The sequence below is a fragment of the Schistocerca serialis genome, chromosome 6 (assembly GCF_023864345.2).
Source record: "Schistocerca serialis cubense isolate TAMUIC-IGC-003099 chromosome 6, iqSchSeri2.2, whole genome shotgun sequence".
Lineage (NCBI taxonomy): Eukaryota > Metazoa > Arthropoda > Insecta > Orthoptera > Acrididae > Schistocerca > Schistocerca serialis.
In genome coordinates, this window is record NC_064643.1 from 169,437,112 (window position 1) to 169,456,605 (window position 19,494).

The 19,494-nt window shown below is 39.0% G+C and overlaps 1 protein-coding gene across 1 annotated transcript in view; it reads left to right on the top strand.

Annotated features, from left to right (window-relative positions):
- Window positions 1–19,134, top strand: part of LOC126484716 (dynein intermediate chain 2, ciliary-like) — a 70,015-nt gene extending 50,881 nt beyond the window's left edge. Inside the window, exons 4-6 of the mRNA XM_050108312.1 lie at window positions 5,416–5,623; window positions 6,909–6,943; window positions 18,991–19,134. Coding sequence (XP_049964269.1) covers window positions 5,416–5,623; window positions 6,909–6,943; window positions 18,991–19,134 — 387 coding nt within the window. The remainder of the gene's footprint in view (window positions 1–5,415; window positions 5,624–6,908; window positions 6,944–18,990) is intronic.
- Window positions 19,135–19,494: the final 360 nt, after the last annotated feature.

A 19,494-nucleotide genomic window follows, 5' to 3' on the forward strand; every position in this document is an offset into this window, starting at 1 on the left:
TAAATAGGATTTTCTGTTTTGATTGAAGCATTTGGACCTATATGTAAAGCACAAGCAACTGTGTTCTTCAGATCCTACTGCAGTAGTTCTGTGAAAAACTGAATATAGGATTTGCAAGCCCATCATGGGTCTTCTTTGTCCATTGATGAACAATAAACTATTACTGCGATTCCACTGCACAACCCGAGGAGAGGGGGTGTTCTTGAAGAAGCTGATGATGGATGATGGATCGGTTTGTGCTGCTGCTGTGTTTATGTTGTGCTAGGAACCTGCACAACAGGAGTTGGACTGGTCCCTTCTTGCTCCTCAGTATGGGCTGTGCAAGGGAGAGGCAAAGAGAAGATTGAAAACACTATTTCACCACTTTGCTGTAAAAAATTGCATCCATTGTGACTGCAAAATAGTGCCGAAACTGGTACCGCACCAGCATGTTTTCTCATCAATAGCATAAAAACCAAAGAAATCCCATACATATAGTCATAGCTAAAGTCATGGTACTTCCCATTGTGCCAGGAAATGTTAATCTGCGAATTAGTAACATCGAAGATGATAGAAATTTTAGGGAATTTAGGAAAGAATAAAAAGCCCATGCCTAGATTCCAGGAGAGGGCAAGTGACTCCCCCCCCCTCCCCCCTCCTCTCCTGTGGTTCTGTTCCATCTACACTTGGGATGATTATCACTGGCACTCCCCAGGGACTGGTACTTTCCTCAATAATACCTGCTTGTGGGTGTTGTTTGATAAGTTGTTCTGTCACTGGTTCCAGGTGATGTGGTTTACTGTACAGTTTATTATACACAGTCAGTTCATTGCCAGTTGGAACTCTCTCACTGGGGTCACTGGCAATGACCCACGAGGATTAAAAAGATCCTCATCATCTAGCAATAACTGCTCTGTCACTATTTTCTGTGCTCCTTCCAAGTCCACTACCTTCTTCCATAAACTGACAACTTACTTAAGCTTAGGACCTGAATTTGTTCTGTCTAAGTGATCCTCCTGAAAGATCTCAGAATTGGGGACCATGTCTATGGTCCCAAAATTATCTAACCTGACAGGAGCTACCTGTTCACCATCTGAGTGCTGTATGTGAACAACACTTCTGTATTTGAAACATCATGCTTAATGTATTTTTTTATTAATGTCTATGGTCCCAAAATTATCTAACCTGACAGGAGCTACCTGTTCACCATCTAAGTGCTGTATGTGAACAACACTTCTGTATTTGAAACATCATGCTTAATGTATTTTTTATTAATTTCTTCTACTGGATCCACTACATACATTCTGGGGACTCTAAATACATAACATGAAGGTGTTTAGAATGCAAAAAAGAGCTCTAAGAATAGTTTGTGGATTTAAAGAGATGGAGTCCTGTAAATCTGATTTTACTGAGTTTGGTGTTCTGAATGTTCCCAGCTTGTTCATCTATGAAACTATCTTGCTCACTAGAATCTGCCTCTTGAAAACAGGCAAACTACTACAAAACAAAAATGTACACAACTGTTGTATCAGAGGGAAATCATTCACCAATAATATCACAGAACTACATCATAACAGAGAAGCATAATTAACATTGGTGTAATAATACACAATAAGATACCAGAGGAAATAAAAATCGCTATGTATCCAAAATTTAAAACTGAACTGAAGGCATTTCTAACAAAGCATTGTTCCTGTTCCATAAAAGAATTTCTGAATATATAACAAAAAAAGTTACTTAAAAGTTAAATTGTAAGAATATGTACCTAATTTTAATTTGCTACTATTTGCTAAGGGTATGTATTACTTCAACTTTTGATTGACTTGTCCAATATCAATTTTACAATGTGTGCTGTATGATATAACTGGACCAATAAAAAAATCAGTCAATACAATACTTTTACTGGCAGATTGGTTCCTACAGTGACCCACAGCAGTTTTCTGGTACATTGCAGTACATTAGCACACAAACATTGCGCCAGGGATGTATCTCGCGATGGCATGGCACTGTCAGTGGTTTACCCCAGATTGAGTGATGTCCCATTAAGTTCTACCATGTACTGATCAAGGTCAATTTTATATGGTGTTCAAGCAAGAAATGTAACCCTAAGATCGAGCAGTAACCATTGCCTACTTTAGGCATAACTTCCATTGAACCCCAGAATTTTTTTTGCCCAACTCAAAACCTCAGTACTGGTGAACCAGCAAACACACATCATTTTCACCCACTCCACTCAATCTATATTGTGGTGGGCCCAACCGTCTTTTCCCCATGGGGACCAAATTTGTCATGGATACCTGCATTCTCTTGTCCAACAAAAATGTATGCTTCCCGCCATCCAGGAAGCTATCTAAACAACATTTTCCTGTGTTTATATTCACTGGGAGCACTGTGTGGCCTCTCTAGAGACCGCATTATCATTTAATGGGGAATTATTATTCCCACCCCATTCCCACCTCTCATGCCTCCACATCAGGCTTTTTCATGTAATCCGACTCCGGACACCTTATTGGCGCCACATTTCTTACCTTGCAGTTCATGGCCCATCTGTCCACATGCATAACATGTGAAACTCCTGCAGTGAAAATTCTGTTACTATTCTCAACTTGGATCACCACACCTATATCTTCTAATGCTGCTGGATTCATTGTGGCTTCAGATAAATTCTTAGGGAACTTCGCCTGTACTTTTATTGACACACCAGATGGAAACCCCTACAAAAATGCATTTAATGCCCTCTGTTCTGCCTTTTGCAGGAAGGCCATACTGGTATCATTGCTACCTGTCAACTCGTATGTGTTGACATTTAGCTTCCTAACTCTGTACACAAAGTTTTTAATTCACTTCCCTTGCTTTTGTGATACATTGTTAAATTATTCCCAATAATACCTACAACAATTCTTTAGTCTGTGCTGAGACCACCCTCAGACTTTAAAATATTGGCATATTCCTTAACTCCTCGTGATACATTGCGAATGTGTGGGAAGCTGTGGGATGTGTTCTCTGGTACTGAAAATGGGTCCAGAATCGAGAATGCTTACTCAACAACACCATTCTTTTCTGCAGACTAGGTGCTGACCATAGCGGCTAGTAGCAGCTGTTGATATAGTGGGATGCTATCGCAGCATAATAATGGTTAACAATGGTGGTGCCATACCTGATACAGTGAGGCTGTGCAGTTGGGCCAGTGTACACTGCACACAGCCCAAGATGATTGACCGAAAACTGCAGATGCGTGAAGTTAAAACCAGGACCCTCAGAGACTAGTCAGAATGTCAGGTGATGGCACCCTTTCGGTGAGCGCACCTCGTTGGATCCATTTCATAGCCCAGAACTGTGAGGGTCAGGTGATGGCTGATAGTCCAGAGGCCTCATGTAGCTGGTGATGCTGCTTGATCTAGCTGTAATAGCTTAGCTGCTCATTCAATTGATGACTGAAATGGAGACTGTGCCAGTTGAATTTACAGAGCTGATGGAATGGTGCTAATGGCTGAGCTGGTAGCATATCTACTCGTTTCAGTGAGGGATGTTGTGTTAGGAGCTAGGTTCCTGTCACATAGTTGGCTGTGGAAACTCTGCTTTGTGCTATAACATGCTAACGATAGAATGCCACATTGCAAAATTATGTCAGTGGCTGAACCCACAAATTCATTTGTCATTTGTGATGATCTGCCTGCAGTCAGTGCCTTCTCTGCATGATAATAATGGGAATACTATCGATGACATTGCTGTTACAGCAGAGTTGCTAAACACAGCCTTTCGAAATTCCTTCACCCAAAAGACGAAGCAAATATTCCACAATTTTAATCAAGAATGGCAGCCAACATCAGTAAGTTAGAAGTAGATATGCTCAGAGTGGCAAAGCAACTTAAATCATTTAATAAAAGCAAGTCTTCTAGTCCAGATGGTGTGCCAATTAGGTTCCTTTCATAGTATGCTGAAGCAATAGCTCTGTACTTAATAGTCATATACAAATGCTCACTCAATGAAAAATCCATACCCAAAGACTGGGAAGTTGCATATGTCACACCAATATTCAAGCAAGGCAATAGGAGTAATCCACCAGATTACTAGCCCTTATCATTAACTTTGATATGCAGCAGGATTTTAGAACATATATTGTGCCTGAACATTATGAATTACCTTGAAGAGGACGATCTATTGGCACATAGTCAACAGGGATTTAGAAAACGTTGTTGTGAAACACAACTGGCTCTTTGCTCACACAAAGTGTTGAGTGCTTTTTATAAAGGATTTCAAATTGGTTCCCTGTTTCTAGATTTTCAGAAGGTTTTTGACTCCATACCTCACAAGCAGCTTCTAATCAAATTGTGTGCCTATGGAATACCATCTCAGTTATGCAACTGGATTCATGATTTGTTTCCAGAAAGGTCACAGTTCATAGCAATGGAAGGAAGGTCATCGAGTAACACAGAAGTGATTTCTGGTGTTCCCCAAGGTAGTGTTCTAGGCGCTCTGTTGTTCCTTACCTATATAAATGATTTAGGAGACAATATAAGCAGCTGTCTTATGTTGTTTGCAGATGATGCTCTCGTTTATCATCAGGTAAAGTTATCAGATGATCAAAACGAATTGCAAAATGATTTAGATAAGGTACCTGGATGGTGCAAAAATTGACAATTGACGCTAAATAACGAACAGTATGAGGTCGTCCATATTAGTGCTAAAAGGAATCTGTTAAACTTTGGTTACATGTTAAATCAGTCAAATCTGAAGGCCATAAATTCAACTAAATACCTAGAAATTACAATTACGAACAACTTAAACTGGAAAGAGCACATAGAAAATGTTGTGGGGAAGCCAAACCAAAGACTGCATTTTATTGGCAGAATACTTAGAAGATGCAACAGACCTGCTAAAGAGACTGCCTACACTATGCTTGTCCATCCTGTTTTGGAGTACTGTTGTGCATTGTGGAATACATACTATATAGGATTAATGGAGTACTTCAAGAAAATTCAAAGAAGGGCAGCTTATTTTGTATTATTGAGAAATGGGGAAAGAGTGTAATGGAGATGAGACAAGATTTTGGGCGGAATCAACTTTCTTCTCCAAATGCGAAAATATTTTGTTGATACCAACCTACATAGGGAGAAATGGTCATCATAATAAAATACGGGAAATCAGTTCTTGCACTGAAAGACATAGGTATTCATTTTTGCCACACGTTGTTCAAGAGTGGAATACCAAAGAATTATTGTGAAGTCTGGCTGTTACAAAGTGCTCTGATATTTCACACTTGCCCATTCTGCAATACATTACGGTGTCTGATGGCATCACAGCTGAGTGCTATTCCAAACTGTCACATTGCTGTCTCTCCAAAATAGTAGATAGCTGAGAATCAATTGCACAGAGTGTATTGTGTTCCACCATGTCTGTTTCTCATTTATTGTATCAACTTATTTTTCTTACCAGGAACTCAAAGATGAGGTGACCCGTGTTCTAACATCAAATCATGCACAAATTGTGACAGACCTTGTGGAATACAGCTACAAAGAAGGTCGCTATGTTGTACTTCCTTCTACAGGAGCAACCTTCATTATATTCAGAACTGAAGGCACAATTTTACACAAAGATTCAGACGAAGCCCGCCAACAACTGTTTGGAGAAGGTGGTGGGTTTGGTAAGCTATCTTTGCTAAATTATATGTAATAAATGGAAAATGTTTTATAAAAAGCAAACAGTTAGTTATATGGTAGTGTAGATTCCACATCCTCTAACTGCATTGCCGTATGGTGTCAGAATATTTTCTTGTATCTGCCTTTGAAGAGGGTGACATTGTCAAACAGCATTAACTGGCTATAAAATCTATTTATTCCTGTCAATCTCTTCTGTGAGTATGTCATTTTTCTCATAGAATACAATCATATTTGTCCTTAAATTCAAGTTACCACATTCATGTTTTCTATTCATAGTACTGCTTTACTCATTACATGTAGAACTAAGTGCGCAGACATACAAATACCTGAGATAGAGATCAGCTATATACTAAATAAAACTCACTGTAAAATTTCTAGTCATCCAGATGAATAACAAACTGAGATGGCACCTCACTGTAGCTAAGTCCACACACACATGACCACCATCTCCGGCAGCACAAACTGCAACTGGACTGCCAACGGACACAGCAGGGCATCAGGAGGCTTTGGGGTAGGGAGATGGAGAGGGAAGAAGGGGGGTGGGATCACAGCACAAAAAAGGGGAGGAGCAGGGAAAGGTGTGTGGGTGCAGTGGCAGAGGTAGGCACATGAAGATGGTGGGAGACAAGGATAGGGAGAAGTTGACAGGACAGAGAGGGTGAAAACTGTTTTTTACAGTAAGTAGCAAGCTATCTTTTCCCTACATTGTTTGTATTCTAACCTGGATTTTCCGTTATTTGATTGTACTAGCAGTTCGTGACAGTATGACTCGAACCTGTATTTCTTGCCTTTCATGAGCTGTTGCTTTAACCGTTAGGCTATCCACACATGCATCTCTGACTGACCCAAACTTCCATATGTCACAACTAGACCTTGGTCATCCACTCCCACACCAGTGAGAAAGAGACAATGAGGAATCGAGACCTATGATGTTATCATCTCTCGCCCACCCCAGTGTGTAGTATTTACTTGCATGTTTGGATGAACAGACATTGTTGATGCTAGTCAACCACCCAAAATTACTTTGAAATAAAGTTGCTGAAAGCAAATAACTTGGCTTCAGCTATTTCAGGTATTAATGTACTATCTATTGGTGGCATGAAAATTTGGGCCAGATTGTGACTTGGACCCATATTTCCCTCTTATTGTGAGTGGTCACCTTAACCTTTAGGCTATTCATTTACATTTCCAGGACCAACCCAAACTCCCATATGTCACACTGTTTACATTTTTATACCATAGTCTACATTTACCACTAAATGCTTGCAGCTGTTGCACCATTCCTCATTAGTCTCATCCTCAAGGTAAGTGTGGGAACACAAAGTAAAACTGCGAGTATTCAGTGATGAATGTAGGCAGCCATGGTCTAAAGATGTAGATGTGTGACATACAGAAGTTTGGTTCGTTGTGGGCAGCATGCATGGGTAGCCTAATGGTTAAGACGATTGCTCACTATAGGCGGGAAATCTGGGTTTGAGTTCTGATCCGGCACAAATTTTCATATATCATCAATAGGTAGTACATCTATATCTAATATAGATGGAGCAAAGTCAGTCACATATTCAGTGCATTTATTTTTAAGTAATTTTGGATGGCTATCATCAACAATGTCTGTTCATCCAGACATACAAGTAAGCAAAAAATGTTTGTTTTACACAAATGTGCACAGAAAGTATTATGTAACGTTGATAACTGCACATCTTACAAAAGCCTCTTCAGGAATCTTTGTATTTTTACACTTATTTGCCACTCCCTAGTGATGTGTGTTGTTAACAACAATAGGAATTTGAATGAAATATAAAATGAAGAACCAGAGTACTAGAAATAAAAAATAACTTTTGTAGAGACAGTGCATCCCTTTTTAAGGGAAATAGTAATTTTCCAAATATTCAGAACTAAAGTAAAAGAGTATTGTTATTAGGCAGTCACATAATGTGTCAATTATTTTGAATATGGAACATAAATACCACTTAAAACAATTTTCGTTGAAGTTCTGAAGCTTCAGCTCTACTGACATATGGATAACATATGGTTTTCCTTGTAAAATGTCATAAGGACTGGTACATAGTTTGAAGTATTAGACAGTCAGTGGTTCAGATAGTCAATGGCTGATCTGGACCTGATTGTAAAATGTTAATAAAATAAGCTAACCATTTATGTAAAGTTCACAGAAAAAAAGTATTATTTCATAGAATCATAAACACCCACTCGGTTTAGAGAGAAATTATGGGAAGAATGCTTGTGAAAAATTTATAAAGCAGATAAAATAGATGGAAAACTTAATTCTTCCTCAAACATTTCATTTAATCACTTTTAGTCACGTTTTTCTCTAAAATTGAACATAATCAAGGTGAAAAGCCAGATAACTCATAGGATTAAAAGTATCTCATGCTAGGAAAAGAAGATTCTACCTAATTCAGAGAACAAGCTGTAATCACAAACTCTATTGTTATAAGTATTGTAAGATCCTTCAATCAGTTATTAAAAAAGCACTATGCTTTAAACATAAAACACTCCAAGAATAAGGGAAAAGCAGTTAGGAACATTATTAAACAAAGAAAACAGCTATTCAAGTGAAACTGAGCTCCCTGAAGATAGGTGTGTCAGGAGTGGTGACACATTTAAATCATTGGATATCAAATTCAATGATTATTTCATCTGAATGGCAGCAAATGTTGCATCCACCAATAAACAAAAGCATTAGGTTTGCTTATATAGGAACTTAGTTTGCTCGCAACATAGGTGTACATTGGTGTGCGAAACTTAAGGACAAAAGTAGCTTTCGGATGGTGTGTCACTGCCAAATAACATAGCTCAATGAAACTTGGACCATACATGAAAGAACTGCTGCAGTACAGTACAGTGCGGAAGGTAACTGAAAGAAATATGAGATGAACAGATTTGGCACTTTTACTCAAAGACAATAATTACTCTGAAGTCACCATGATTCGTGTGGTTGTATTGTATTGTATTTATTTATTTATCCTGTGGATCACATATTGTACAAAGTACACATGATATAGGACAAGTCATTTTTCTTAACAAATATGTAGTTTGGAGAAAAAAAAAAGGCAATGGACTGCCATTTAAAAAAATGTACACAAAATTGTTCATTGATGAATATAGTAACTTCACATACAGAGAATACAAACAATTTACATGGGGAACTAAGAAACATGTAGGCAATGTAGTGCTACTTTAAATTTACGCAAATAATCACTGATATTACAGAATAGTGAAAATGTCAACTGGAAACACAACAGAAACATGTAGGCAATGTAGTGCTACTTTGATTCGTGTGGTTCCCTGGACATTACGAAAGGCAGAATATGATTCTTAATATGGTGTGTGATTACCATGACAGCAAGACTGCTACATAATGTGCTTTCTTGTTGGCCAGAAAGTTGGTAAAGCATTCTTGTGGCAGAGTGTTTCATTCCTCCATCAATGCAATTGATAACTGCTGAATCATCGCTCGTGCATTTGGACGTGCTGCAGTATGTGCCTCCAACGCATCCCACATGTGATCAGAGGGATTTAAGTCAGGAAATAGGCACTCCATTTGCTGAACATTTTCTCATTCCAAGAGCTCTTCCACATGCACTGTTCGAATGTAGTTGCGCACTGTCATCTGGAAAAGTGGAGTAATTGCCAAAAGCACCTCTGAAAAGAGGCATACAAGGAAGAAGTACAGTGTCATAATAATATTGAACAGTGAGTGTTCTGTGTTCTTAGATTTGGGGGTCAGTACACCCTTGCAACATTGTGGCTCTCCACATCATAGCACTTTGGCTACCAAAATGATGGCTACCAAAATGATCATGTTCAACAATGTTCCTTGGTTCATTATGTGTTCACACTTCTCACCATATGGGGTACGTATGGCATTGTCGAACATGATTGTTTTGGTGTTTTGCGTATTATGGTGTGGGGAAGCATAATGTTGCTTTCAGACACTGTACTTCTTCCTGAAGTGCACCTTTTCAGGGGTGTGTTCGACCCTGACTTCTTTTTTATGGGTGAAACTGTGCCATTGCATTGAACAGCACAGATGGAGAAGCTCTTGGAATGAGTGGATATTCAGCAAATGGACTGACCTGCCCATTCCTCAGACTCGCACTGATCAGCCATAAAATTATGACCATCACCCTATTATTGATATAAACCCATCCAAGCGGCAGCAGCAGCACCTGGCGAGGATTGATTGCTAGTCAGACACACCCACATTACATGTAGTATCAGTGAGTGTGTTGTCCGTGTGTAGATTGTGGGAGACATGCAATCTGTCTGAGTTTGACCGAGGGCAGGTTTTGATGGCCCGGAAAATTGGCAGAGGCATTTCGGAAACTGCACGGCTTGTCAGGTGACAGGAGTGCTGTGGAAAATGTCGTCAACACATGGTGAAACCATTTTCAGATGTCATGGGGTTGGGCGGCCACCACTCATTGCAGATGTTGGATGTCGTAGGCTGGGCAGACCGGTAAAACAGGCGTAACTAACATCAGGCCTTAATGGCTGGGCAGAGTAAAAGTATGTCTGAACACACTGTGCACTAAATGCTCCTAACAGTGGGCCTCTGCAGCCAGTGACCCATGCATGTGACAATGTTAACACCATGAGATCGGCAACTACAACTGAAATGGGCACATGACCATGGGCACTGGATGTTGGCACTGTGGATGAATCCTGATAATTCCAATGGGAGGACATGGATCCATCATCTTCTAGGGGAACAGCCCCTTGACAAGTGTACTGTAGGATGGAGACAAGCTAGTGGCAGCTCCATTATGCTCTGGGGAACATTTATGTGGGTATCCATGGATACATAAGAGCTCATGCAAGGCACCATGATGTCTAAAGATCATCGTATACTGGTTGCAGGCCAGGTACACCCCTTGATGATGATTCCTAAAAGGTAAATCAACTAGCACTGCAGCTGCTCAACTAATTGAAGAGGTGTTACGGGGTATCAAAAGCAAGGAACATGTGGCAGGTGTATACCTAGACCTGGAAGAAGCCGTTGTGTGAACGTTGACATCCTGTTAGACAAGCTATGGAACATGGGAATTAGAGGCGCTGCTTATGATGTAATAAAGTGTTATATGAGTAGTAGAAAACAGTTTGTTCTACTTAAAACGGAAAGTGGTGTCTACAAATCAGAGATCACTTGCGTAAAATATGGCGTGCCCCAGGGCTCGGTGTTGGCCCCCCTTCTGTTCTTGATCTATGTAAATGATATTAAATACTGTACTATAAATTCCAAAATTGTTCTGTATGCTGATGACACACCCATTGTATGTAAAAGGAATCATGTATTGAACTAGAGGCCGAGTGTAATAATGTGACAAAAGAAGTTGTTCAGTTTTTTAATGAAAGCCACTTAAATGTAAGCACCAGTAAAACATGTTTGATGGAGTTTAACAAAAGTAGTTTGAATAATGAAATTAAATTATACATGGGCAACGAATTGGTAAAGAAAGAGTCTAGTGTAAAATTCCTTGGCTTAACAATCCAAAGCAACCTGAAATGGGACACACATATTGACTCTCTAGAAACTAAGTTGTCAAAAAATATATTTGCAATCAGTACTATTTGCAAGTTCTGTAGAGACACTGTAGTCCTAAAGACTGCATACCATGCTCTTTTCTCCTCTCACTTGAACTATGGTATTGAAATTTGGGGGCAACAACCAAAGATAATCTAGATAATCTACTCATTCTTCAAAAAAGGGGTGTGAGAATAATCTGTGGAACAAAATATAGGGAATCTTGTTACAACTTGTTTCCAAAAACAGAGGTGTTAACTGTTATAAACACATACATTCTAAAAGCCATATTGCTTGTGAAAATACTGCACCCAAACACTTATTCAGATTTCCACCAGTACAATACTAGAAATAAAGAAAGATTTTACATTCACAGCCACAGAACAGCACTTTACGAAAAGGGGCCTCAGTACGCAGGTATAAAATTAGCTAATGCACTGCCAAGTGCAGTCATGGCTCTTCCTACAATTAAACTGAAACAACAGCTTAAGAAATTTTTAGTAAAACACCCTTTCTACACATTAGAATAGTACCATACTTATATGAAAAACAACAAATGCTTTGTGAAATTAAGTGAATAGAAATCAGTAAACATCTTATTGTAATTTTGTTGTAAATTAATGACGTATTCAGAAGAATGTGCCTTGTGTATTGTACAAATAACTTTAATCATTACTGTTTCTTTGTACACGTGCAGTGTACCATTCGATGTTGAATAAAGCTATTATTATTATTATTATTATCTTGTTTCCCATGGCAGTGACATTTTTCAGCAACATAACACGCCATGTTACAAGGCCAGGAGTGCGTTGGAGTGGTTAAATGAACATTGTGGCGAGTTCCAAATGATGTGCTGGCTCCCAACTTGCAAGATCTGAACCCCATTGAATGCATCCTGGATGTGGTTGGACATGGTGTCAGAGCTCATTGCCCCTCTTAACAGAATTTACCGGAATTAGGTGACTTGTGTGTGCAGATGTGGTGATAACTCCCTCCAGCAAGCTACCATGACCTCGTTCATTTCATGCCATGACGTGTCGCCACTGTTATCCATGCCATAGGTGGACATTCCGGCTATTACCTAAGCGGTCATAAGGACCTGGCTGATCAGTGAAAATCATATCAAGTGTGTGTGTGTGTGTGTGTGTGTGTGTGTGTGTGTGTGTGTGTTTGTGTTGCAAATTGTGAAGATACCACTACAGAATGACGTACATTTTTTTTCCTTTTTACTGTCTTTTCTTTTACTTCTTTCCTGTTTTATTTGCATCATACTTTGAAAAGCTTATTTCAGAATGAGCTTTGTAAATTTAATTCTCGATGTAATTATATTTCTGTTTACATACTGCAGTTGTTATGAATGTAGTTGCCATTTTCAATTATTCTGGCGGTGTATACTTTCTTATTTGTTAGCATGTTATTTGAATTCATTTTCTATGGGCAGAGAATATGAAATTGTGATTTTGTATAAATTAGACAATGATGTAATAAGAATTTTTGAAAGTGTTATGTGGAGTGAGGTATTTGAGTGATGTAGAATCATATTGAGAGGTCGAAAGAGAAGGCATCAACAAAGCATCGGGAATGAGAAGAAGAAGAGAGTGGAGGTGATAGTCGTGCTGTGCATATGTACTGCTACACATTTTGCTTGTGGCCAGTGAAAAATATCAGTGTTTGGTCAGTACTTCATTTATGATCTTGGTGTGTACTGTGATTAAAGACCTATTGACTTCATGCATCGTGTTGGCCATTTGCCGGAACTGTGTTTTCACTCATTAAACATAAAACTTTGATTTGCAGACCGGTAAGCTATGTGCACGCCATAAAGATACTGTTTTCAATTGTAGATAGCACTGTTAAGTGCATACTGTGGACTGTGGAATGAAACGGAAAACATTACAAATTTTTGTGTCATATATTGATATGGAGAACTTTACCTGTGAATGGATGACATGCTGATTGCCACATAATTGAAGTGATTGCATAGACAATTACAGTATTTATTGTTCTGTTTAAACATCAGACTAATGATTTACAGAACAATTGACTTAATCTTTTCATAGTGTGGATGGATATACTGCAAAAAGCACTTCGCTACGACCATAAATTATAAATCTGAAAACTGTGGATTATGTTTGCAATAAACTATATGAGGTTAGGTTACATCATGCATTAATGGAATGAACAGTGTGTTATGTTCATTGCTGCATGCAGATACACAAATTGGAATTAATTGTGCAGACGTTGAGTGTTCCTGTTAGATTTTTAACAGGCACCCCCAATCTAGGAGCTCAGCAAGACAATGCCAGTTACTGGATTACACGGTCAATGATCATGGACTAACAAGGTGGACGTCGACAACTTGTCGACAGCATCAGCTGTGTGGAAACTGTTTCCAAGGAACATTGACTCAGAGACACCACTAACTTTGTTGTTCTGATCAGTGATGTAGAAACTTAATATGCATAAGCAAGAGTAACTTGTCATGGTGACTAATTTTGCATAATTGTAAACTGTCATATTGCAGTGCTGTTTTGATTTCTGTTCAGTAATGATGTACAGAATAATAGTTAAAACTTGGCTTCAACCATTAAATTATTTCTTTCAATAATTATAATAATTTTGCAAACTCACTAACTTACGGCATAATCTGTGTTATTGCAAACAATTGCTATTGATACTAATGATGTAAAAGTTATACGGTTTTATTCCCTTTCATTTGCTTTTAATTGCCAATGCTTCTTTCTTTATGTATTTTGTAGATTTTATCTGCATTTGCATGTTTTATTTTTTTGCATTTGATCTCATAGGAATTATTGTGCTCTGCCAAGGGATTTTGTGTGCCATACATTATCTACCATTGCATTATTAAAGAGAAACATGTCACAAGTTGTTCAGTTTATTTAGGAGAATATTTTATCAGTGGTAATCTGTATGATTTGGGCTAATGGGTGGCATTCATAATATTATAGTTGATGGGTAATTACTTGTATGTGTGAATGTAATGTTCAGCCTGAATGAAGAAAAGTAGAGTACTCTGGTTCGAGTTCAGTGAAAATTTCTGGGCACGGTAAATTTAAGGGAGGCGGATCAGTCCGAGTAATGGAACATGGTCAGTCCTAGCTCAGTCAAGGTCTGATAGGTGCTGTTTCGGACAATACAGTTACATTTTGTGATACCCTTTGATCTGCTATTGCAACATATGTCGACTGTGTAGTGACAGGACAGTGTAATCTTAGTGCTGTCCTGACAGAACCTGTTAATTTTTCGATCGAAGTCTGAAATTTAGTAGAAAGAGTAATTTGTTTTGATCTGTCTGTATTCATTGAGTATACAAAATTATGATTATAGAGGATGAAAGGGTAGCTAGTTTCCAAACATGGCGAAGTGAACGAAGGGTAGATATAGATCAGGAAGAGTTACGGAAAATGTAGAAAAAGGATTAGCGATTAAATTGGTGCCAAATGTCAAAAGAGAAGTAGATGAGAAGGGAGGAGTAGAAATTATGTTTGAATTGCTGATAGCAAAAATGAAAGAGGGGCAGGAAGGACTGAGTGGGCAGATAAGAAGATTACATGAGAAAATGGAAGAAAGGCAGATAGAATTGAAGGAACAGTGAAGTGGCAAATAGAAACTATCACCAGAATGATGAATAAGTTGAAAAAGGAGCTAGGTAAACCGATAGATCAGACACGTAAAGAAGTTAATGTTTACAAAACAAGATGAGTCAGAGAGTATCAGAAATGAAGAGGTAGAATGCTTGGATACAAGCAGTGAAGCCCAAACTGTTGGCGATGAACAAGAGAAAGCTTAAATAGAGTGTGACTGTGATCAGATTTTCAGGGAATATAGTAGGAAGAATGAAGCAGAAGTGGAAAAGATTAAAGAAACCATTTCTGAAAATGAGAATGAAGCAGGTGATTTAGAAGAGAGCATTGGGTATAAAAATGTATTGGGGTCATCTTTAGTAATGCAGGTACAGAGTGGTAACAACACTGACAGCATAACTGTTGATCTCAATGTAGAAGTAAATTCAACTTCTGTTATTGGGATGCAAGTTAGAGTTGACAGCTCAGAAAAGAATATGTTGAGAACAGGTTGTGTGAGCTTAAAAAGGAAAAGATTGAAATGTGGTGGTGGGGGCCATGTGCTCAAGAGAAGTACAAATATTTTAAGGAATGTACCACGGAATTCCTGGATGTGTAGTGGTCCAATGATAGGCAGACTGATGTAATGAAAGTTTGTGAGGCATATCCAGACTATGATAGTTCCAAGGAAATTGTGAAAGGATACGGTAAGAAATGATTAGTAAACTAAAACATTTAGACATTACATGGACAAGAAGTAATATTGTTGAAGTGTTGGTAGAGAATTTGCATTATCAAAATTTGCATTATCTTGTACAGAGTGATGGATATTGGTAAATAGCAATCTAACTGTTCTCTGAAGAGAAGGGAAACTCTGATAAAGACCATGGATAGCGGAGCACAGAAGGAATTGTAGAGAAGTTATCAATTGTACAAGCATCAAAAAAAGTTTTGTATCACCTTGGTTCCAAGAGTTCGGGAAGCTGTACAGAAAATTGGAATAGAGATCAACATAAACATCATTTCCACCCTTTTTATTGCTCATGAAAACCACACATTGTGTGTTGTACCACCATAAAGTGAGACCTTCAGAGGTGGTTGTCCAGATTGCTGTACACACCAGTACCTCTAATACCCAGAAGTGCGTCCTCTTGCATTGATGCATGCTTCTGTTCACCGTGGCATACTATCCACAAGTTAATCAAAGCACTGTTGGTCCAGATTGTCTCACTCTTCAACAGCGATTTGGCATAGATCCCTCAGAATGGTTGGTGGGTCACATTGTCCATGAACAGCCCTTTTCAATCTGTCCCAGGCATGTTTGACAGGATTTGTGTCTGGAGAACATGCTGGCCACTCTAGTTGTTATCATGAAGGAAGTCATTCACAAGATGTGCACAATGGGTGCACGAATTGTCGTCCATGAAGATGAATGCCTCGCCGGTATGCTGCCGATATGGTTGCATTATCAGTTGGAGGATGGTATTCATGTATTGTACAGCCGTTCTGGAACCTTCCATGACCACCAGTGGCATACGTCGGCCCCACAAAATGACACCCCAAAACAGCAGGGAACCTCCGCCTTGCTGCACTCGCTGGACAGTGTGTCTAAGGCGTCCAGCCTGACTGGGTTGCTGATGATTGTCTGGTTGAAGGCACATGCGACACTCATTGGTGAAGAGAACGTGGTACCAATCCTGAGCAGTTCATTCGGCATGTTGTTGGGCTCATCTGTACCATGCTGCATGGTGTCGTGGTTGCAAAGATGGACCTTGCCGTGGACGTTGGGAGTGAATTTGTGCACCATGCAGCCCATTGTGCACAGTTTGAGCCATAACATGACATCCTGCAGCTTCACGAAAAGCATTATTCAACATGGTGGCATTGCTGACAGGGTTCCTCTGAACCATAATCCGTAGGTAGCGGTCATCAACTGCAGTAGTAGCCCTTGGGTGGCCTGAGCGAGGCATGTATTTGACAGTTTCTGTCTCTCTCTGTATCTCCTCCATGTCTGAACAACATTGCTTTGGTTCACTTCAAGACACCTGGATAGTTCCCTTGTTGAGAGCACTTTCTGGCACAAAGTATCAATGCAGACACTATTGAACTGTGGTACTGACTGGCAAGACATGGTTGAACTACAGACAACATGAGCCATGTACCTCCTTCCTGATGTAATGACTGGAAATAATCGGCTGTTGGACCCCCTCCGTGTAACAGGCGCTGCTCACGCATGTTTGTTTACATCTTTGTGCAGGTTTAGTGACATCTCTGAACAGTCAAAGGGGCTGTGTCTGTGATACAATATCTGCAGTCAACATCTATCTTCAGGAGTTCTGGGAACCGGGGTGATGAAAAACTTTTTTTGATGTGTATATATGGAGTAAGGACTGAGTAGATATAACTGTTTATGATAATATTCCTCAAAATGAGATATAATCCCTGATGATGATGAATGGATAAATTATTGATGAGTTAAAACAATTAGAATAAATTAAATGCTTGTGAACAAAAATCAAACAATGGAAACTCCAGGTAGGAATATCAACAATGTAGGAAAAGATAGATTGCTATGTATCATAAAGAAGACATGCCAGGTTGCAGACAGGCACGATTAAAAGACACCTACATATAGCTTTCGGCCGCAGCCTTCATCAGTTAAAAAGAGATAAACGCACAACATTCACACACACACACAAGCAAGCACACGTCACAAACACACGACCGCCAACTCCAGTATCTCGGGACGACTTTACTGCCCAGCATGCTGGAGTTGCCGGTTATGTGTGCTTGTTTGTGAACAGCTTTGCACAGGAAATTTGAGAGTACTGGTAAAAGGCAAGACTGACATAATAGTGTGGAAATAATTGAACAGCTAAATGTGGTTTGTTATTTGTAATTTGAACAAGATAGTGACGAATTTTGAGTATTTTATTGCTGTGTATTATAGGAAGAATTTATTGAGGTCTGATAGGTATGTGGAGGAGAGTAGTTGAGGAGAGTGATTCCTTTACTGGTAAATATGAATGAAAGAATAAGAAGTGATTGCTGGATGAAGTCATGAATTTTGATGGGCAATGATAAGGAAAAATGTTTAGATAATTAGTAAAAGGAATAAGGAGTAAATGAAAATAATAGTTAATGAGGAAATATGGAATGTAAGATGAGAAATAGTGGTGCTAGGAATGTGAGATAGAGAGAAAGAAAAAAAAAAGAGATAAAATAAGAGGAAAAGTAAGGAACATTACAAGTGGAGTTGTTGTTAGGGCCTTGCCATTATGTAGTCAGGAGAAATGTCTGAACTCAGTAAAAATCAAACAATGGAAACTCCAGATAAGAATATCACTAATGTAGAAAAAGATTGATTGATACTTACTATGCAGATGGGAGTTATCCTTACAACACATTCTCCGCTCCTGTAATTAGCCCAGTCTCAACCTATGGTAACATACTGTCTCCACAACCTCCCCCAAACAGTTTCCACGCCCTCTGTCTTGTCATCTTCTTCCCATTCTCATCTCCCATCCAGTTTATTTGCAGCCTTCTGCCAATGAATCTGCCCATCTTTCCCCACTCCTCTCCTTTTTTGTTCCTTTTTCTCCCACCACCCTGCCCCTCAAGCTCCTGACGCTGCACCTGCTGGCATTCTAGTCCTTGCACACTCCACTAGACAGCGACTTGTCTCTCTCTCTCTCTCTCTCCACCTGTACACTACTATCCCTTCCCCTTCCCTTTCCTCACCCCCTCCAGATTGTTGTTTGCATCCCACATGATGTTGCATTCTGGCCTCAGATGCTGGAGTTGGTGGTAGTGTGTGCTTGTGGTGTGTTTGCTTATTTGTGTGTGTGTGTGTGTGTGTGTGTGTGTGTAAGTAGCAGTCTATCTTTTCCTACATTGTAATATTCAGTTAAAAAGTGGAATAAATGTTAAATATGTTTTGTGGGTTGAGCAAACAATGTAGAAAGTGATGATTAATGTAGTGCTGTGCTTCATGAGAAACTGAAGAAGGAGTAATTAAGATGGAACATGGAAAGTATGCACAGCAAAAACAACAACAACAACAGCAATAGTAGTAGTAGTAGTAGTAATAAAAAGCAACATAATAATAACCTGAGAATCTAAATAAGACAGTGTTTTGTAATGTTACCTATAAGTAAATTTGTCCACTATCTGTGTCCAGAGGGAATGAGGTGACACTGAGAGCGTTATTTTCCTTTCAAAGACAAAGAATGTGAATTTGGTGAATGTGGTAGTTAAAGAATGTAGTAGTAGTGATCCAGAAGGTGGAGCCATTTCCGATATTGGTGACTTAATTGAGGGAGCTGATGGAAAGGAAACTGGAGAAGAGAAAGAGAAGACACGATGAGAAGGTAAAGAAAGTTGACATTAAAATAGGAGATTGTTATTAGTTAAACTGTATGAAAAATCTAGAGAGATAAATAATGAGATATTAGTTTTTTTTATGTATGCGAAGGTCTGCTTGAGGTAATGAGTATGTCATACTCGAATGCATTCTATTTAGTTTACCCAAACTCAAAGTAGAAGTCTCATCTTAAGAACATAGTGTATTTGAAACTGTGTTAGATTAGAATAACACAAAAACAATGTATTGATGCAATAAATTGAGATCCAGGAGGAGAAATGAATGGAGGTAAAGGGAGAGCATAATTTTGTTTTTTGAAGTTTAAAAGTGAAAATTTTAATTTTCCTTTTAAGTTTGCAAGGC